General features: G+C 33.8%; 2 protein-coding genes across 5 annotated transcripts; one reads left to right on the top strand and one right to left on the bottom strand.

The window, feature by feature from the left end:
- Positions 1-7,877, bottom strand: LOC146952285 (S-adenosyl-L-methionine-dependent methyltransferases superfamily protein). The gene is made up of 12 exons (XM_085700623.1): positions 7,726-7,877; positions 7,570-7,631; positions 5,968-6,018; positions 5,843-5,869; positions 5,259-5,363; positions 4,513-4,620; positions 4,271-4,342; positions 4,121-4,171; positions 2,112-2,174; positions 1,899-2,023; positions 1,593-1,797; positions 1-1,000 (listed from the first exon to the last, which is right to left on the bottom strand). The coding sequence occupies exons 1-12, from the start codon at positions 7,832-7,834 to the stop codon at positions 287-289; spliced, it is 1,692 nt and encodes a 563-aa protein (XP_085556749.1). The 5' UTR covers positions 7,835-7,877; the 3' UTR covers positions 1-286.
- Positions 7,878-13,447: 5,570 nt separating this feature from the next.
- Positions 13,448-20,470, top strand: LOC146952286 (G protein alpha subunit 1). 4 transcript variants are annotated; one of them, XM_085700725.1, is made up of 14 exons: positions 13,448-14,014; positions 14,658-14,725; positions 14,814-14,886; positions 15,918-15,955; positions 16,037-16,126; positions 16,288-16,365; positions 16,538-16,645; positions 16,762-16,863; positions 17,104-17,159; positions 18,320-18,454; positions 18,760-18,853; positions 18,993-19,052; positions 19,133-19,212; positions 19,990-20,470. In XM_085700725.1, the coding sequence occupies exons 2-14, from the start codon at positions 14,663-14,665 to the stop codon at positions 20,165-20,167; spliced, it is 1,155 nt and encodes a 384-aa protein (XP_085556851.1). In that variant the 5' UTR covers positions 13,448-14,014; positions 14,658-14,662; the 3' UTR covers positions 20,168-20,470. The 4 variants fall into 4 exon arrangements, with proteins under 4 accessions (XP_085556851.1, XP_085556857.1, XP_085556864.1 ...); XM_085700731.1 differs by having other exon boundaries at positions 13,533-14,014; positions 14,655-14,725; XM_085700738.1 differs by having other exon boundaries at positions 13,555-14,014; positions 14,578-14,725.
- The last annotated feature ends 1,552 nt before the right edge of the window (positions 20,471-22,022 follow it).

The raw sequence follows: 22,022 nt of genomic DNA on the forward strand, positions 1-22,022 counted from the left end.
TAACCACAACAAAAAGTTGGCCTTTTAATTTCAAGCTGATGATGAGAACGTTCTACATATGAATGGCATCCCCAAAGTGAGAAGCAAATCAATGGGATTTGAAAAATACAACATTAATAAAAATACAAGGGTGCTACAAAATAACTTCAAAATGAGCTTAAATGGAATGTAAAGTACTACAATAAATCAACCTGTAAAAAACATTCTACTTCTCATTTTGTATTGTAAAAAGAATCAACAAAACAGCTTGTATTAATTAATTCAGGCTAGAATGTTGAACTTGATTTCACTCCATGCAGAAGAGCAATATGTTTAATGCACTATTAGGAAGATCATCTTTTAAATCATTGTCCATAAACCAATTGTCAATAACACTTCGAGACGTTTCAGGCGAATTTCCGGTAGGCCACTTGTCTACTAATATAAACCCAAATTGTGATGCAGCTGAAAGCAACGTTGGTTCATCGACACGGCGAAAGATATGGCAAAGAATAAGTACAGGAACATTCTCATCTTTATTACTTTCACTTGAAGCAATAAGTTCTTTTGCAGTTGCAAACAAAGGCAATATAGCTTCAGCAACGTATGTAACGTCAGTGCCGATGATGACATTGAACCCTCTATCACTCATCTCCTTTATGCTTTCTATGTGATCTTTGTTTCCCCACTCAAGTTTTTTTGTAGTTAGTTTAGTCAGCAATGGTTGTTCAATATTAGATGCAACATTTTTGGCTAACAGGTCAAGAGAAAAATCATCTCCATCTGTAGCAACTACTCGATCGGCGTGTCTAGAAGCAATCATAGAGCAGATTCCACCACTGCCACACCCTAACTCCAATACCCTTTTTCCGGAAACAATATTGGGATTTTCTGCAAGGACGGAAGCCATTAATCGGGCCGATTCCCACAGCATCAAACCAGTTGATTTGCAGGTATGTTGGTACTCTTTTGATAGTAAGTTAATTTTGAAATTCCAGCCTCTAAGGTTGATCTCCATAATCTATTGGGAATCAAAAGTGAAAACCATAACAAGAAAATCAGTACAAAAATATTAGAAGCCAAAATAGCGACCATGTCTTTTGTTGAGCAGGGTTGTCAGAATCAAGATCTTGCATAAGATTGAAAGGTGATAGCAAGATCATAAAACATAAGATCACAACCAAGATCAAAGGATCCTACGAAAACAAAAATAATACCAAATATATAGTGCATAAACTACTAAAGTTTCAAATCATAAGGTTTGAGACTGAGTCGTTTATGTTTAAGATTTGAGCCTTGGTTGTTTTATGTTGATGATTTGAAACTTGGAGTACGTTATGCACAATAAAATATATATTTAGTATGATTTTTGTTTTGATGGGATCCCTTCAATCTTGGTTGCGATCTTATGTCTTATGATCTTGCTATCCCCTTTCGATCTTATGCTAGATCTCGATTCTTACAACCTTGCTTATAAGTGATTATGCCATTAAATAAGCTAATTCAAGCAGGCCCTTTGTAGAACTTCTAAAAGAATAGGCAACCTCAGATGGGATATGCTCGAATAAAGAGCTGGAGAGCAGCCAAATGGAGCAAAAAGATGAAAGCCTTACCTCATACTCGTCGGAAGGCAAGACTCCAAACATGTCAGCCCCGACTCCCTCAGACATGTCAATTACAGAGTCAGTTATACTACCACAATTATTTTTCTCGATTGCCGTGCCAATATTGTTATCACCATCAAGATGATTCGCCTCAGCTTCTTTACTGGAAGAGTTGGAACCATCTGAAACACAAAATACAGCTTGGACCCAACGCCTGAAACCAGCAAACAGAAGGAAAATAAAAAAGACAACTCATAAAAGCTACAGTATCATGATAAACTGAGCAAAAATGAACAAGTGGTATAATGTATTTACCGTTTCATTATCAACTCCCTTGAGCGGTTCTCAACTTCTTTGCAGCACACATCAAGTTTGCGAACATTGAAACCATTTTCTTTGAATAAATTTGTCAAGAACTCATTTGAAAAATAGTAAGCGCGCTGGATAGGAAACAAAAAGGAGTATAACATTAGAAAATAAAAAACTCACATGTGAACTAAAGATAACATGGAAGAACTGAAAACTTACAGTGCCGTCACCTCTAACATAAAAGTTATCGCTTATCTTTTGATCCTTGCCAGAGAATCTCTCCTATATAAATTAAATATACAAATTATTGATTGCCCAAACAAGGAAATTCATCAACCAATATTTGACGGTCAAACAATTCTACTTTCCAACAAAAGAAATGCTAAAATTCCATGAAACACGGCAATGAATGTTACTTCGGTGTGAGTGTCCAACACCAACAATTGTATGACGTGTTTGACACTCCATTCTGGCTTTAAAGCAGGAAGTAAAAAATATTATGGACCTTGTCCAAGACCTGCCAAGATTGTTTACACAGTTGAACCCAACTGGCGTGCAGCCGGACTCTGCTTTCCTCCAATGAAGAGCATAAGTCGAACTCCATCGTGACAAATTTTAAGCTTTAAGTTGTGGACGAAATTCTACCATTTACTATTATTATTTTTATTTCAATTACTATATTTTCAATTCAAATTTGAATTAGGATGAGTTTAGATATTATTTTTTAGGACTGATTTAAGGATTAGATAAGATTTGATTTAAAATTTAAATTAGGGTTAGATCAAATTTGATTTGATTCAAATTTGAAATTAGGACGAAATTCAATTATTTAATTAGATAAATAATGATAAAATTATAAACATAAGAGTTTAAATGAAGGGTAAAATTGGAAGGGAAAAAACCTGATATTCTCTTTATATATAGGTATAGAAGATAAAGCTACGGAGCATAGCTTTTGATATTCACGCTAGGAGCCACGAAAACCAGCATCTGGTCCTGAACCAGCCACGAAAACCAGCCATTGTTGGTTTTGAGAAAAGGGATTATGAGGATTTTAACCAACACAGTTGAGCGGATCTTGAAGAAGAGGTGAATCAGCCCCTCAAATGAAGAAACAGGCCCAGAGAAAAACTCTAGATACCATGATAAAGTAGAGGTTAGAGAGAAATGAAGAATTTGGGTTCTAAGATTTTAGAAAACGATCCCTGAACTATAGAGTGAGTACATTATGTTTTCATACGCAAAAGTTAGATGAACTAAGCACAGTAACTGTCCAACTAACTAGTACAACAGAACATTCTGAATCAGCACTGTGCTGTGTATGCAAAAACCACCACTGCCGCATACTTAAGTCTAACTACTGACTAAGTTATTCTGAATTATGCACTTATTAGTCAGAGCATCGGGAAAAAAAAATTATTGTCTTACACACACTTAACACGTATGGGACAAGAAAAAACCAAAATATTGTATAGGATGAAGATGGAGAGGAGAAAACCAGAATAAGGAAAGAACAGAACAAGGAGAACAAGAAACAGTCGCTAGGAAGAGATGAGGAGAAGCATAAAACTAGGCTCAGTCTGGAGACCGCCAGTCCCCGAGGGGCAATTACTCCTGAGCATACAACAGCTTTTCTCAAAGCCTTTTTCGAAAACTTTCTTCATCAAAAATAAGTTGTTCTTTACAAGGATTTTTTAAGCGTTAGATTCAGCTTCTCATAAGGAGAAGAAAAGACTGAAAAAGGTTGTGCCAAACTCTAAAATAAATGCATTCATGTATGCCTATATTAAATCCTGCCAAGGCCGGTCCCAAGCCCGGGTAAAAGGAGAGGGTTGTGTTAGGCCTCGACAGCCAACGTAAAACTTTGTCGAATCTCTATGACATGGACCATGTATGCCTATATTGTTGTATCACGGCGTCTTGAACTTTGGACATTGCCAACGTGTTGGTGTATATGCTTTATGGCAAAAGATAAAATGGTAATTTGTTTGACGATTGACCTTGTTTTAGCTCAGGAGTAAGCCTCGTCAAACAGATATTAATTTTTAAATCGTCAGCAGAAAATACAGATATTAATTTTTAAATCGCTTTGATGTTAAAACAATAAGAATTATATTTGGATTCTTCCGGTCATCATAGACATGATTAGCAGAAAAAAAATTATCTTGATAATAACTAAGCACTTGTCAGTTTTCTGGTTAAAAAATAAAAGGGACAACAAAATCAACCTGAGCAAGGTCTCCAGTAGCATAGTCTCGCAGCAGCACATATCCATTTGGCTGCAAATGGAGAAAGGGTAGAAATGTCATCACACATGAATAAGTTATCTAACAAGGTTTGAGAATAACTATAACGAATTCACAGTAACAATTTCTTACTTTTAGAACTTTTTTAATATTCTGCAAAACAATAGGCATCTTTTCCGGGGACACTGCAGATAACATAAATATCTGTTTACCATGTCAGGTACTTCAATATAAGAGTCGTAAATAATTTCAATAATAATAGCACAGAGGTTATCTGAAATAACGCAAGAAAATGATAGTGAATGTGATCACGTAATCACTCTACACAAACTGTAAACATAAGCTATATATCTGTCACACAGAATTTCAGATACCATTGTAACAATATCAACAGAAGATGGAATAATCTCTTTGCACAAATCATCGGCTGTCAAGTCAGCGACAAAAGCGTGAACATGGGACTCCTTAAAGTCTTCATGCATCTGCAGTTAAGGAACACAAATTTGTTCCAATTAGATGTATATAAACAACAACAAAAACAATGTTTTTCTTTATTTTATGACAGGAAAGATGAGTTATACATATGTAAACATAAAGTGCATCCTTTTATCGAAAAATAAATGAGATATCGCAATTTCACAAATCCTAAAGTTAGTTGAACTGTGACAAAAGATCACACCAGGAAGCACATTTTGAAGGGACTAAAGTGAAATTCCACCAACACCATATCGAAACTATAAACAAAATGTTGCTTCTACAATTTACGTCCAATGTAAAAGGTATAGAGAAATAGTAGCAACACGCTATATTCAGCATCACTCTTTTCAATGAACTCTAGAAGTGAGACTTTCGCGTTTTAATGGGACTCACATAAATCTCAACTAATAAAAAGAGTATCTAGCTATGAAAGGCTTCCCCTAGGTCTATCTATTTGAAACAACAATGCAACATGATTATGACCAATGCTACCGACACTTAGATCGATTTACATTCTCTGCAAAATGAATCTTACTGATTGAATCGAAAAACATACACCAAAGTCAAGCTACTGTGCAAACACATATACAACAAGATGACTATTTGACAGAGAGTTTAAGTTTATGTAAAGCAAATTTCCAACCTTAACCAATTCAATAGCTCGTGGTGAGAAATCGCATGCATAAACAAAAGCATCTGGATATGATGCTATCACAGGAAATATGGTATTTCCAGCTCCACACCCAACCTGTTCAGTAAACAACACTTCTTAAGAAAGCATAATTGGTATAAAAAATACTTCACTGCTAAATAAACATAACAAATAATGAATAGAGTAGAATAGAAATGATGCGAGAAGATTCAATCTCTTTTATCATAGTAGACTCCACAGATATCTTAAAATAAGAAAATTATCTTTTCACATTAATCTAACTGTAACACCATATAATTATGTTCTATAACACAAAGTAAAATAAAGTCAAAATGTTATCACATAAGCTATAAGTTACTTTCATAAGCTATCCAGAAAGCTTATGGAAATAAGTTGAAAACAGATATGGACAAGTCATAAGTTGTTTTCATAAGCTCTCTGAAACAATCTCACTAGTGTCTATGCCAGTAGACAAGTTCAAATGAGTCAATGCAGACAGGTTAATCCTTTATATGATAAACTTATAAGTTATAAACAGTAGAGGTTAAAGAGCATAATGTGGGAAAATATACTACCTCCAAAATTACTTTCTTTCCTCCTCCCTGAAATAAAAGATTACTTAACTCATCAGCACAGGAAGAAAACAAACATAGAAAAAATAAGTCAAATTAAAAATTAATATATTTTTCCTTCCACTCACTGAAAAGTAATCTCCCCATTCTTTATCCAAGTAATGCCGGTCTTTGAAAAACTGAAGAAAGGTATCATCATTATAGTCAAATTACAAGTAGCAAATAATTCACATCAATATGAAACATAAATACTTAAAAAATATGGTTACAATTACAGTAAAATATACCACAAACAAGAAGAACCCAACATAACATTAAGTTGAAGCGAATAATTAACCCAACCAACAAAAAAAAATCCATTAAATGTCTCAGAATTCGGGTGTGACCTAACGCGACCTTACAAAACCGGTTTGTAAGTTGAGGGACGACTCTACTTATAAACTTGTGTCATTGTCATATCTGATACAATGTGGGACTCATAACACACCCTAGCATCTAGGACTAAACCAGGGCCAGTCTAAGGGGGCTGCCCCTGAAGCAAGGGCTTTAGGCCCCTAATTTTTTTAGGCTCCGTGTTAAGCCGGCCTCATATTTTTGTCTTTGGAAAATATTTTCGCACATCAAATTTTGTAAACATGTTCACTCGAAGCTCAAATAGTATGTAAATGAGGAGCCGTAGTTCGTTTGCAAGTTCGATGTTCGATTTCAATGCTAGCTATTTTATTGGTTATTTAAACCTTAAATTCTTTTTGCCTTCAGGTTCATGTCAATCTAATTCGATGTCGGTTGTTCTAAATATGTTAAGACAAGTAGTGTGTAATCAAAGTCTGTAAACGTAAAAAATTAATTTACATTTGTATCATTTCAATATTATTTTTTTATTTTAAGACCTCTATCAATTGGTAAATAATGTTTATATTAAATATTATTTTCAACATGCACGCAAGCGCGCTCGCTCGCACTCACATATGTGTGTGTGTGTGTTAGAAAGTTTACACTGATTATAGCAAAAGAGGATATCCTCTCACAATGTGACAAACCAAAGTTTGATTTCTAGCTGACAAAATACTCATTTAATTAGTGTCTGACACACGTCATATAGAATTATTTACGATTGAGGGAACTTATGGAATTTTTTTCTTTTTTTGTCTTATTCTCTCTAAATGCACTTAAAATATCTCTATTTAAATTTTGCTTTAGGCCTAAAAATACATTTGACCAGCTCTGGACTAAACATCTTGTTAGAACAACAACCAGTAATAGAAAAATAAATGAAACGAAAGTTGCAAAACAATGAGATACAATCTTCGTTCATGCAGAGTTCGCCAACGGTGCCTACCTGTGATTGTAGAGCAACTATAGTTTTGTATATTTCTTGTGATGAATTAGGGTTTACAGTGTTACAACCGATATATAGTACTACATTACAATGCCCCTGAACCGGTAGCTCAACTCCTCCTCCACCCCTTTCCCTTCTATTGTGTCTATATATGAGTCATACTCGATAAATCTAAAGTGTGACCTTAGTGGTCCAACAAATAATGGATAGCCTCTGATCATCCTAAAATTTAAGTTTGGTCTCTAACTCAATCCTACAAAACTTGCTTGTGCAGTGAATGATGTCTCATCTAATGTGGGACACTTCTAGTTTGATTTGTATGGCCTTCTGATAAGTGATAATCTAACACAACCATGAGTACAAAACAAACTTAAGAGTAAGGAAAACTAACCTTGTCTTTGTGGTGTTTGTAGAAGACATCCCAATATTTCTTAGCTTCTCTTTCATACTTTTCTGCAACCAAAAAACATAAAAAAATAAACTTTATATTTAGAAATTAATTCTGAAGCAAGAGCGTGAGAAGGAAAGAAAGAAAGAGGGTAGGTACCTCTCCAAAAGGGTGAGACCCCAGAATTTGGTTTGGAATAAATTTGCAACCTTTGAGTTTGAAGTGGCAAATTTGATTCCCCTGATGCCATTGCCGTGAGATCAAGCATTAACGTGTGTGCGATGACTTGAGTACTTGTGTTTTTCAAGTGTACAAGACCACTTCAGTTTCAGGGTTTATCCCTCTGATTTTTTCTTCGTACATCCCTAAGATCTAATTACCATGTTGTTGCTTTTTTTTAGGTTGAAAATAAATAAATAAAACCACATAAAATTTAATATTAATAATTTATTTAATATGATTTAAGGCAAATTTTATTGACTTCCTCTAAACTTTACTCAAATGTTAAAAAAAAAATAAGTTTTTTACCACTATAAATATAATCAATTTCATTTTAGGTGTTCGTAAAAAAGAATTGACATGTTTTGATTCCTATAGAAATTTTCAACATATAGTTTTTACTCTCTGTTAAAATAAAATGTGTTTAATTATGCTTAAATTTTTATATTTTTGTTTGAATGATTTTTTAAAATTATTATAAAAAGTTCATCCGTACAAAATTAGCTCGATTTGATTTTTAGGTCAAATTTTTCATTAGTTATATCTTGAAATTTTGGATTTTATAAAATTCATATTTATTTCATTCAATGTTTAACAAATTTAATTTTTTACAAAAAGAATTTCCTGTAAAAAATTCCTATTTACATTCTTATTTGCTTTGACGTCTTAAGTTCTACATATAAAAAGATGGTCATGTTAACTAGTGCATTTGTTGGTACTTTTCTAGAAGAAAAAAAATATAGCATGTGGTATCATGTAAAAAATACTAAAAGTACATTGGGTTTTGCTAACAAATGTCACGAGGACATTGTTTAAGAAATCTGCAAAAGATATTTTGTCTTAAAAATACAAATCATAAACATTTAAAAGTCATGACTATACAATTTTCATATATGCAGTTGTTACTTTTAAATGTTTAAATAGTGTCCTATGTCATACTTGTTAGCATTTTCTAATTATATTTTGCCATCTTCAAAAACTAAGCTCCTTCCTAGAAAAGGGGCCAACCATTCTTCCTCCTTGATAAAATTAAAGGCCGTTAAATAATCCATCATCAATTAAAATGCATCAGCCAAAATAAAAGGCAACGATCTCTTGCACTTGCAGCCAATATTTTAATGCGTTTATCTTGTTTCCTTTTGTTTTTGGTTTTTATAATGCTTTTGTGTTTTGGGCTAGAACTTACTTTCAATAAAATTAAAAGAAAGAGAACTTACAAACAATACCACGACGATTATGGAAGAAAAAACTAGTAAATGTAAAGGGAAAGAGAAGTTTTTTTTAAGAAGAAAGTGAAAGAGAAGTTAATGGAAAAATAAACTGTGTTCAGATGGAAGAGAGGTGATTATCGCTATGAAAGAAGAAAAAAAAATAAGAGAGGTCAGTGTGTACTTAAAAACTAAAAAGGGTGTTTGTGCTATTTGAGAATAATTTATGGAATGTAATTTTTCTGATAATTTATAACGAGCGAAAAATAGATTTTGCCCAAAAAAAAAATAGAGAAAATTTAATCAATTCCGGTTGATATGTATGATTAGATATTTCATTGAATTTATGTTAGTGATTTTCTCTGGTCTTGCATAAAGCGAGTCTTCTCTAGTCTAATTTGTTTTTGTGTTAACCTAATGTAAAAAAAAAAATATTACCTCCCTTATGGGTTAACATGGTTAAACCATCTCTAAAAAATTCAACATCTGATTCAAGTTCATTTGATTCCGGTTGAAGATTAGATTTGATATAATGCACATTTAATCAATGATCTTGACGTTATCGACGTTACAAATTTAAATACATAACTATTTCGAACACTTGAACATAGTCATACATGTAAATTTATACATTTTGTCGTTTCATATTATTAACCAAGATGTTGTGGGTAGTGGCGGAGCATACTTAAGACCAAGGTGGGGCCATACCCCAAGAACAAAAAATTGTATTCTTTGTTGGGGAAATTTCAAAAATACCCATTGCTTAATGTTTTCTCCCATGTGGCCCACCCCAGCCCCTTCGCCTTCCTTCCGTTGTTACTCAAAGACAATCAGTAACGCTCATTACATCTTATTCTCCGTCCCTAATTATATGGTCTTTTTGGAAAAATAACGAGAATTAAGAAAATTGATAATGGTAATCAATTTGTTTGTAATTAATATTGTTTTTACAATTATATTCTTTAAGAGAGAGACTAAGTTTATGTTTTCAACATAATATTTAATGTTGATTGAAGAAAAAGATATAAAATAAATAGAGTATGCTGGTAAAAAAAATTAATTAATGTATTTGAAAATATCAAAGGGGTCTTATAAAAATACACATAAGAAATTCTTAAAGGGGTCTAATAATTAAGGACGGATATATTATCATTCAACTCAATCACTCCATTCTTCCTCTCTCATTCTATTGCTTTGGTCTCTGTTTTTTCAAACTAAATTGAAATGTAGTTTGTTGCCTCTTATTGATCTTCATCTTAGAATTGAAAGGTGTTTGTTGTTGTTTGCTCTTATTGAATGCTATTAAGATTAATTGTTGTTTGTTATTGTTGATTGTTACTATTATTATGTTTGGCTTAGTTGATTCTTGAATTTTAAAACTGCAATATTATCGATTGGATTGGCTTAATTGAATAGGATTGATTGTTTTTTGTTATTGTTTGTTCCTCAATTTATGTCTCAATTGTTGGTAACGAAAGCTTGAATAACCACAGAGGATGGATGTCTCAAATCAATTTATGCATATGCCATATGCCATTTCCGTTGCATAATCAAATTGGTTCAGAGCAAGGAATTAAAAGGATTGGTTTAGATGCATAAATAAATGATCTAATATTGGTTCCATGATGTATATGTATCAATAAAATATTGTGTTAATTGAATCAACAAATATAAAAGATTTACACGTGTGTTGCACTTTTGAAAGATTCCTCTTGAACTGGCTTAAAATATTTTTATTTATGAAGCAATATTAGGTTGAAAAACAAGATTGAAGGTGAGTTTCTAAATGATAAATGTATATCGAAAGGGAAATTTTTGCAAGTATTAGTTCTGAGATAGTTATTGATGATTTCAAGTCGGTTGGATCGTGTCTTCTAAAAAAAGTCGATTAGATTGCGTAAAGAAATAATTTATGAACAAATTTATGCATGTTTATTCCAAGAGTTAATTTTTTGACCCACCCTAGACATGGCAACAAAACCCATACCCGTGGTTACCCGCCCGAACCAAACCCAATTTGATGGGTTTTCGCCGTTTTGACTGGGTTTGGGTTTTCCCCGATTTCAAAACACGGGTATGGGACGGGTAACGGGTATATAGGTACCCACCCGAACCCACACCCAAACCAGTCCCGGATGCAGAACATTACTTTATGTTGATATGCCATGTTATTTTGTTTGATAACTGTTGTGTTATGAAAACTACCATTGATATTTAAAGGAGAAACTAAATCAATCGGTCTAACAAATGTTAAAGTGAGCATATTGCTGGATAATGCATTACAACATTTCTCTAGGGGTTGCAAAAAAACTTTTTTTTTTATTAAAATAAATTATTCAATGCGGGGACGGGGATGAGGCGGGGACGGGGATGAGGTTCAATTTCTCATCTCCGTTGGATATGGGTAGGGTAACAGGTAAATATATGAGAATCGGGTACAGAGACGGGGAATGTAAAAGCCGTCCTCACCCCACCCCATTGCCATGCCTAACCCACCCAGAACATTTTTCTCTAACTCCATCACTGTTCTGAGTTTGTTCACAAATTTATCAAACTTCGATAAATAAACTATATGGTACCCTTTTTTTTGGTCAAGTAGTCTAGTGGCTAGAGCTCACACAATTTAATTGTGGAGAAGTGGGGTGTCCGGGGTTCGAACCCCGGACCCTGCATATAATATGCGATATCCCTATCAGCTGAGCTATGCTCATGGGGATTATAGTACCATATCAATTATTTTTTGGTAGTGGCCGGGGTTTGAACCCCGAACCTTGCATATTTTTATGCATTGTCCAACCAACTGAGCTAAGCTCACGAGGACACTCCTTTCATATCAATTAATTATACAGAAATGGTCACAAGCAGTAACTTTTAAAAAATGAATATATACACCCAAATATTTCTTGATAATTTGACCCGTATAAGTTGTCGTTTTTATGGATTATGATTATTTGGTGATAATTCCCATCTCTGTTTAGCTATTGATGGAGAATCATATTTGCAATAGTGGAAGCTTTTAACACCATACTTGAGTCAAATATGGGCAGAGTAATTCAACATTAAATAATTAAGATAGAAAAATGTACTTTGAAAGAGATTTAAAGAAAAGAAGACGACAAAGACTAGTAGTACATAGAAGAATAAGACCACGCATCTTTTACTTTGAATAACCCTCCACATCTAGAAAGCTTTGGTCATAAAGTGCATATTGGATCAGTTGAGTACAAAACAAAACAACAAATACAATATTTTATTTCTGAGAGATCAAACACAATATTTGTTGCAACAACAACAACAACAACAACGCCTTATCCCACTAAGTGGGGTCGGCTACATGGATCAAATGCCGCCATGATGTTCTATCAAAGACCATATTTGGATCCAACTCATTGACCTCTAAATCTTTTCTAATGGTTTCTCTAATAGTTTTCTTAGGTCTTCCTCTACCTCTTTTAACCTGACTCTCCGCCATTTGATCTACTCTTCTTACCACGGCGTCTACGGGCCGTCTCTCTATATGTCCAAACCATCTAAGCCTATTTTCTACCAACTTTTCTACTATAGGTGCTACCCCCACTCTCTCTCTAATGATGTCATTCCTAATCCTATCATGTCTAGTCTTACCACTCATCCAACGCAACATCCTCATCTCCGCTACGCTTACTTTACTCTCGTGTTGGCTCTTAATCGCCCAACACTCCGTACCATACAACATTGCCGGTCTGACTGCTGTCCGATAGAACTTTCCTTTCAGCTTAAGTGGTACTTTCTTATCGCACAAAACACCTGAGGCTCTTCTCCATTTCAACCACCCAGCTTGAATACGATGATGTACATCAGCTTCTATTTCTCCGTCATTTTGTTGCCTTAAAAAAAAAATTATTCAAAGAAATACAACTTGATTATTGAATATATAAATATTGGGTTAAACATAAGAACTTTCACTTTCAATGAATACACAACTTAAAAAACAACATCTCTGTTTGTTGAATCCTCCATATAGATTTCTAGGACACTCGTTAGTAATTAGCCTATTTTTTTGTATTTATCGTAATTTTTAGTCGCATTCAATTCTTTTAGAATCAAAGAACTCACATTTTAATATGGAAAAAAATAACATCAAATTCAACAATTTTACTAGCCTCACAATCATCACACTATTGCCAATAATTCTAAAAGATGAGATCCTCCTCATATTTATTTATAAAGACTAAAAGCATGTAGCTTTTTAATCTATTTAAATTAAAAATGTAAAAAAAATTGAATAAAAAATACTTACATCAAATAAATGTGAATTTCGTTGAAGGAAAAATATGAAATACATCCATAAAACATAGTTTAATTGACAATATCAATATTTTTTTTTGAAGCAACCCGGACAATATCAATATTATTAAACTGAACATCTTCGTGTAAATTTTTTAACTTAAATCAAAACTAAATTTAATTTAAAGAATCTCACAATTATGTGTGTGAGCTCAAGGAAAAAAAAAAAAAAAAGTGCAAAGAAAGTACAAGTGGTGGTGTGTGTGTTTTTCCAACAAGACACATAGATAGAAAAGTGTTGTCATTCACACAGCAAAGCACTGCTTACCTGTGTGTATGTATGTTCCTGTCTTTTTCCAATCTTTGACCAAAACCAAACAAGAACAAGAACAAGCCTTACCAGAATCACCTTTCGGCGCTCTTTTTCTTTAACCCCATTTTTTTCATTCCCTCATTTTCCTCATTCTTTTTCATTTTTTACCAGTTTCAACAACCACCACCATACATGTTTTTTTTTTTTTTTTGTACTCATTATTAGTACCTACACTACATTCAAAAACTCTAAACTAGCACTACTATCCTAATCTTAATTTATTATTATTATCACCTTAAAATTAACAAACTTTTATTGTTTTTTTATGTTATTATTATTGTTAATGTTTGCTGTTTTACTACTGAAGAAAACTGAACTTGCTTTTTAGCTTCATCTCAAATTCATCACTCAAATCTAGTTTAACAACAACGACCCTTTTCAGGTAACCTACTTTTTTTATGTTGCATTCTTAATTTCTCTTTCAAGATCCATCCTTTATTGAGAAATTTTATCTGGGCTGGCTTAATTTTTTTTTTTTTTTGGGGGTTTGATTTTGCAGTTGCATATGTAGATCGAGATGTTAGCAGTTTAGCATAATATTTGGCTTTTTTTTAATGTTTATTTTTGTTTTTGTGATTTTGCATTTGGTTAGGGTACCAATTTGGAGTGTATTGTTTAACTATTTTGTTAAGTTTGCATGCTTATGGTTTTAGAATAATTTGAAAGGGCTTGTTTTTCTTCCTTTTGTTTGGAGATATTTAGCATTCATAGCTTCAAATAATTTAGTTTAGTTTTTGTGTTAGACCAGTCCGTTCAGAGCTTTGCTTTGGCTTCGATTAGGCCCCCTTAGTGTACTGAGGGATTGGTCCCCCGGATTAGTTGGTTGGGTCTTTGGGCCGGATACCGAGTTAAAAAAAAAAAAAGAGAATAATCGCCGAGTTAAAGTAGCAGATGTTTTTTTTTTGTTTTCTGGCGCTGCTGATGCTATGCTAGTTCTCTTATTAGGTGAAATCAAGCCCACTAATTCATGTACACACTTCGGCTGGAGCTTGACTAATCATCTTCTATGCTGTGTTTTGTAGCAGAAAAAATGGGCTTACTTTGTAGCAAAAGTCGCCGTTATAATGATGCCAACACTGAAGAAAATGCACAGGTCAATTATACTTGATTGAGTACATACTTTTTTAAGTTCTTAATAATCTGAAAGTGCTATATTTGATTAAGGTTACATGCATTTACAGACTGCAGAAATTGAAAGAAGAATAGAGTTAGAAACAAAGGCTGAAAAGCATATTCAGAAACTTCTACTACTAGGTACATTTTATTGGACAATTGTCTTTTTATCTTAGTCTTATATGCTAAGTGGTTTGTGTTTACATTATAAAGTTGAACTTTGCCATGTTGGAATCTACAATGTATAAATGATGACACTCGTCAGATTTTGAAGCAATGTCTATCTTTTTATGTTGAGAGTCTCACATTAGATGATACATGAGCTGAAAATGTGTTTATAAGTGAGAGACATCCCCCGTCTTACAAACCGATTTAGTAGGATTGAATTAGGCATAACCTGAATTCCAAGCGGTATCAGAGCCTATCCAAGATCCATTGGACCACCTGCTTTCGGGTAAAAATCTAGATGTCCAGTTTTGGACATGACGGGTGTGTGATGAGAGTTCCACATTAGATGAGAAATGACCTGCAATGTATTATATAAGTGGGAGACATCCCTCACCTTGCAAGCTAGTCCCAACCCGAATACCGAGAGTTCATAAGTAGTCTGTGCAGGAAATGAATTGTTCCCAAACATTCAATGCTCTCGTTATTTTTTTTCCGTCTCCATTATGGAGAAAACTGTCATCTTTGCAGCATAAGGTGTTTTACTATACTATGGAAAAGTGTATTCAACTTCCGATTGAGGGTTACTTGATTTCCATATGTATTTTTGATATAAAACCATTTACGAGCTTTCATCTAGTAGCCTGAGCTTTTGGGATAGTTGGCTATTGATATGGTATCAAGCTTCTGACCAAGTGGTCACGAGTTGATCATTGCTGCCTCCATTTTTCCAAATAAAATTTTGCAGATGAGTTTTTTTTAGTATTGTTGATTGAGGAAACTATTTGTATACTCATGTTTTTGGGATTTGGAATAACTGATCAAACAGGAGATTAGATTTTCTTTATTTATCGTAATGACTAATTTTAAGTTATCTATCATGTTCCTGCAAATAATTGCATACTCATTTGCTTGAATCATTTATTCAATAATATTTCATTTTCATGCTTGCTTTTATTATTTTTATGGTGCACTTATTTAAACTTATCAATGGTCCCTTTTTTTAGGAGCTGGAGAGTCGGGGAAGTCCACTATATTTAAGCAGGTAAGAAAATGCATTTTCTCCGTATCTTAGCACCGTGTGTGTGTACTTGATTGTTGATATTTGTTTGTCTGTAATATGCAGATAAAACTTTTATTTCAAACTGGCTTTGATGAGGCAGAGCTAAAAAGCTACCTACCAGTCATTCATGCCAATGTCTATCAGACAATAAAAGTACGCAATACTTGGAAAGGGTGTGTTGATTATTTTTTCTCTTAAAAATGAAGTGTTTGCAGTGTCCACTGTTTGTAGTTACAGTTTTCTGTGAATTGTGTTTTGGTTGAGCTGGTTTTGTAAACTGTCATTCTTATTATGTACTGGACTTGTTTCTACAGTTACTTCACGACGGATCAAAAGAGTTTGCCCAGAATGATGTTGATTTTTCGAAGTATGTTATATCCAGTGAAAATAAGGTAGGTCAATGCTTCTGTCTCTGTTAAAACTATTTATTATAAAGAACTGTAGAGCAACCAATTGTATGTAGGTTTTTTGTTTGTTTGTTTTGTGTGGAATCTGTTGCTTTTTGCCAAACTTTTAAGAACTTTCTTCTTAATTCGAAATGCGCTCTCATAATTTTCCTGACAGGACATTGGCGAAAAGTTATCAGAAATTGGAGGCAGACTTGATTACCCTCGTCTCACTAAGGAACTTGCACAAGAAATAGAGAGTCTGTGGAAGGATGCTGCAATTCAGGTAGCTAAATGTCATGCTTTGATTGCTTTTACTACTTTCACTGTGCTGCTTAGTCCTTCGTTGTTTTTCGGTATCAGTCAATGTATAGTATAAACTGCATGTTATACTTTCTGTAGGAAACATATGCCCGTGGTAATGAGCTCCAAGTTCCAGATTGTACCCATTATTTCATGGAAAATTTGCAGAGGCTGTCTGATTCTAATTATGTTCCAACAAAGGTATCCAAGATTTAGCACACTATTCTTTTTTACATTCATTTTAATTTAAAGCATATTCTTGTTTTCATTTGCCTGCTTTTGTCACATTGTGGGTCTTGGGAAATTTAAAAATCATTTCATATCAAAAGTTCCATGGTTTAAGTATGTTAGGTCCATCATACTAAATAGCGAGGAAATAGATCTAGATTTCAACTATTAGATTTCAACTACTAAACCTTTCACTCTGTTATACAATTTCAGGAGGATGTGTTGCTTGCAAGAGTTCGTACCACTGGTGTTGTAGAGATTCAGTTCAGGTAAACATGTCGATCATCTTTAGCTGTCATACTGAAATTACTCAGAAACGCTTATTCGGTTATTCCTGTCGCCATTTTGATCTCTTCTTGATATGCTTTTTACTCGAAAAAAATGGCCCTTTGGCCTTTGGTATTACTTAGTTTCCTGTCATTTATTCACTTTCTTTAAACAGTATGTTGTGTGTAGTAAACCCTTTAAACACTGGTGTCCTCTGACTAAAAAGGAGTTTTACAACGAGTTAACTTGATATGTATCCCACATAGTATTCTAAATACATGATTCTAGAAGTTAACCTGCCGACTTGCGAATTTCAAGTTTGACAATAAAGGATTGGTCCAGTGTTCCTTCTTCTCTATGCTGTGTTTCAAAGGATCAGCATTTGCTATCTTGTTTAGTTTCTTGTCTCTTGTTGAAAACTTCCTCTACGTGTCATTGTTTCTTCTTTTGTCTTTTGTCTGGCTTTTTGTCGTGTGTTTATGATTAAGGTTGCTGGGTATGTACTGAATTTGAAGTTTATGATTCAGGTGAGTGCTAGTTGCCTGAATTCTTTGGCAAGATTTGGGCCGGTGTTCTTAGTCTTAACGAAATAAAACATATTAAGTTTTATCTTAGTGTTAAAAGATTATTACGAATATTAGCAACATTTTAAGTTTTTTCTTCATTGTTTTATATACTTGTCAAATGATCGTTTCTATAAATTCTGGTAGGAAGGACAAGGCATGTCGGTCTTCATGTGTATGTTATTCTTGTATTTTTTTTTTTTGTTGAAACGATGGATGTTGTAATTGGTAGTATTATGATGTCCGTGGTGATCGAACCTTTGACCTTTTTATCGCTTCACTTCTTAACTCCTCCACCCCAGCAACCAAACCAACCTTACATCCCGTGCACTCTTGTTATAAATAATGTATTTTTGTAATTATTTGTAAGAACTGTATTTCGCCCATTAGTCAGGCCCGTTAGATTTATAATAGTCTATTTAAATGAATTAATGTTTGTATCCTATTTACAACTTTGAAAATATTAGAATCATTTTCTACATTACTCACGTGAGTCTAGCCACCTTCATTATTTGAAGGTTGGTGTGATCTTGTTACTCTATGATTATACTGTCCCCTTGCACAACAACATAATTGTCATGTCTTTGTTATTTTGACAGCCCTGTTGGAGAAAACAAGAAAAGTGGTGAAGTCTATAGACTGTTTGATGTCGGTGGCCAGAGAAATGAGAGGAGAAAATGGATCCATCTGTTTGAAGGAGTTTCAGCTGTAATATTCTGTGTTGCGATTAGCGAGTATGGTCTACCATTTGACTCTATTTTAATATGAATTTAACAAATCTCAAAAACATGTATTGCGTTCTTACATGTGTATCTGTTTTGATTTAATTGCGCAACAAATCAAAAGGTTAAAGAATCCAGTTAAAAGTTTTTCTTTTGGTCACTAATTAAAAAACATGTTAGTGCTCAAAATATTTCATGCCAGTACTTTAAGGGAACAAATTATTTCGTGTATCCCTTCGATATCATTGGCAAAGACATCATTTAATTACAAAATGTGCAAAGCTGAAGAATTTGTTGACATCTCACTTGCCTTCCAGGTATGATCAAACACTTTTTGAGGATGAAAACAAGAACAGAATGATGGAGACAAAAGAACTTTTTGAGTGGGTCCTGAAGCAACAATGTTTTGAGGTTTTTTTTTCTTCACTTTAACATCTAAGACAATTATATGGAAAGTTTCCTATGGAATTTTTTCTGTTCCCTTAGAGCTCCATTCTTCACTAACAGTTAAGATTTCGGCCTATCTCATGTCTTTCTCTTTTCTACACAGAAAACATCCTTCATGCTATTTTTGAACAAGTTTGACATATTTGAGAAGAAGATCCTGGATGTAAGAACCAGCCTAACCTCATACACTTTGTCAATGGTGGAGGCTATTTTTGTTTTAGTCTAATGTTTTGTATTGTGCAGGTCCCGCTTAATGTATGTGAGTGGTTCAAAGACTACCAGCCACTTTCAACCGGGAAACAAGAGATTGAACATGCATACGAGTAAGTAACTTATTTATAGCCTTAGGCGTTGAATTATAGCCTTGAGCATTGAAGACTTGGGCCCTGTTTGGATAAACAACTTAATTTGGCGCTTACAGCACAAGGGCTTATCATATAAGTGCTTATGAATAAGTTATTTCTATAACAAATGATAAAATAAAGTTGAATAGTTTTCATACTATAAGCTGTTTCATAAGCTATTCTGAATAGTTTATGGAAATTAATTGAAAACAGCTCATTGCCATGTCACAAGCTATTTTCATCCGAAACAGTCTCAGAAGTGCTTATACTAGCAGATAAACTTAAATAAGTCCATCCAAGCTTCCCCATACTCATGTTGAAGCTTGTATGTAACATAATAATATAACATAGTCAGTTTTGGATGAACTTTTCACAAAAATAAAATAAAAGATTCTTATAATAATTACGAGTTCTTTAGAATAGCATATCATATAAATAGAAATTAACTTCCGCATTTGAAATTTTTCATTAACTCGCTCATCTAACTTCTTCCTAAGCATTTGTAAACTAATGCTTACTTTTTTATTAGTGAAAAACCAATAACTTATTTTGACTGAGAAGCTCATATAGTTTTTAGATCTAGAGTCTCTCGAGAAGCTCATACAGTTAGAAGTTAATTCATACTAGACCATGATAAATTACGTCATGATTTCTTACCTACGTTGAAAGTGGTACCACTACAAGTTCATAGGAATTAGATTTTCATAACCAGCAGTACAGCGCAACGAATTAACATGGACAAACTCTTTATTTCAGGTTTGTGAAGAAAAAATTTGAGGAATCATATTTCCAGAACACTGCTCCGGATAGCGTAGACCGCGTGTTTAAGATATATAGGACCACTGCACTTGACCAGAAGGTTGTGAAGAAGACATTCAAGCTTGTTGATGAGACTTTGAGACGGAGGAATCTCTTTGAGGCTGGCTTGTTATGACCAATGAGTGGACCATATGTTATATAAGAGGGATAAAATATTTTTACAATGAAGAGGTGAGATCAGATTTTGGGTATACTAGAAGTAAGGTATACTAAACATTAAATCGATTTGTTGATTTTATTTCTTGTAAAATCTTTGTTGGAGTGAGTGGATGGAGAAAGGTCTTTCTATATAGTGATCTCCACATTCATCTTTAAAGGGGAAATTTGTTGCTATGAAGTTTCAAGATTTGATATCATGATTTGTGATTATGTTTTTATAGATTGAAAATCAGCAATGATATGAAGTATTTCATATTTATTTGTGATTATTAGAGATAATCTTATTATTCCGTAAATTTACATCTCTCGCCAATTGGAGATAATCTTATTATTCCGTAAATTTACATCTCTCGCCAATTGAAGATAATCTTACTCGAGAAGCATGTTCACAACATTGTGGACATTTGGATTAATTCGTAAACATTTAAAAGTCAAACATTCAAAGCAGAACATGTTTGAATATAGTTTTGTTTTACTATTCTCTATTTGATTGTATTAATTTCAATATATTTAGAAGTGGGAAAACAACAATTATGTTGATACTTTTTTAAGGTAATAGAAGTATATGGTAATGGAGGGTGTTTGGTGACAATGATTGGGTGTGAGTGCATGTGATTCTACTAGTGCGATGTTGGCTTTTAAAATTTTTTCCTTGATTCCTTTTCGTCCTCGCAACAGATGGCACAATTGCTTCCATTATCGTGAAGGCAATTGTTGCGCGGACTTGTTTGCTTCCATTGACCATGGTTTGGTTGGCTCGATTTGGTTTGATACTCTTCCATTGTCGTTGTCTTTAGACTTCTTTAGGGAACGGCACGGCCTTCCTAATTTTCAATTTCCCTAGGTTGTCTGTTTTCTTTTTCTTTCTCTTTTTTTTTTGTTGCCGAGGGTTTTGGCCTAGTCCCCCTCTCATGTATATATCTTTTTTTTTTTCTTCCCCTTTTTTAATAATATATATGGAGTAGGCGGTAGAGGATGACAGTTCCGGTTGGGTGCCAACCTAGTTGGGATGTTTCCAGCCTCCTTGATGCCTAACTTATTTCTTGCCTTATAAAAAAAAAACAAGGCTAATGTTAACTTGTGCCCTCAAGGCACAAGTTAAGAAGTAAAAATAGAAATGTTTTGTTGTAATTAATGTATTTGAATTTAACTTTTTGACTTTTAACTAATTGAATGCACAAAATTTAAGAAACAATTTCTACTTTTAGGTTGCTTACATGTGCCATAAGGGCACAAGTTAACATGACCCAAAAAACAATGGTTGAGTGTCAGAGTGCATGTTTTGGATCCATAGTGAGTTGAAATAATCATGGCGAGTTACATGTTTTTTTTTTACAAAAAACTACACTTTAGAGCTTAAAACTCCACACAATACATCTCTCGTCCAATTGGAGATAGTCTTGTTCGAAAAACATGTTCACCGCGTGGTGGACATTTGGATTAATTGGTAAACATTTAAAAGTCCAACATTCAAAGATAGAACACATGCAAGCAGGGGCGGATCTCTTTAGAGACCCCCAGGTGCCACTGCACCCCCCAGTTTTAATATAAATTTCATATTATCCATGATATTTCACAAATGCATTGCCGTTCCAGCGGTCAAGCGGTCCCCCCAGAGTGTTTTAGGTCGCGCGTTCGATCCCTGGCGCCCTTCTTTTTATAATTCTAAGCGAATTTTTCTTGTTTAATTCAAAAAAATGGTTCTGGTGGGATTTGAACAAGCATCCCTATGCCTGAATCATGGCAATCTTACCACCACAACTATTTCCGATAATGTACAATTTTTGAAACTGTTTAATATATATTCTTCA

This window comes from Medicago sativa, chromosome 1, assembly GCF_051527215.1.
Source record: "Medicago sativa cultivar Bolivia chromosome 1, Bolivia_mono, whole genome shotgun sequence".
In the NCBI taxonomy this organism is placed as follows: domain Eukaryota; kingdom Viridiplantae; phylum Streptophyta; class Magnoliopsida; order Fabales; family Fabaceae; genus Medicago; species Medicago sativa.

Bases quoted from the DNA above. Each gene is read 5' to 3' on its own strand.
- LOC146952285 (XM_085700623.1), bottom strand. From the start codon at position 7,834: ATGCTTGATCTCACGGCAATGGCATCAGGGGAATCAAATTTGCCACTT. The intron at 7,632-7,725 runs GTACCTACCCTC...TTTTGGTTGCAG, and splicing joins GGTCTCACCCTTTTGGAGAG to AAAAGTATGAAAGAGAAGCT. The intron at 1,798-1,898 runs GTAAATACATTA...TGCTGGTTTCAG, and splicing joins AGGGAGTTGATAATGAAACG to GCGTTGGGTCCAAGCTGTAT.
- LOC146952286 (XM_085700738.1), top strand. From the start codon at position 14,639: ATGCTGTGTTTTGTAGCAGAAAAAATGGGCTTACTTTGTAGCAAAAGT. The intron at 16,864-17,103 runs GTATCCAAGATT...ATACAATTTCAG, and splicing joins CTAATTATGTTCCAACAAAG to GAGGATGTGTTGCTTGCAAG. The intron at 19,213-19,989 runs GTAAGTAACTTA...TCTTTATTTCAG, and splicing joins GAGATTGAACATGCATACGA to GTTTGTGAAGAAAAAATTTG.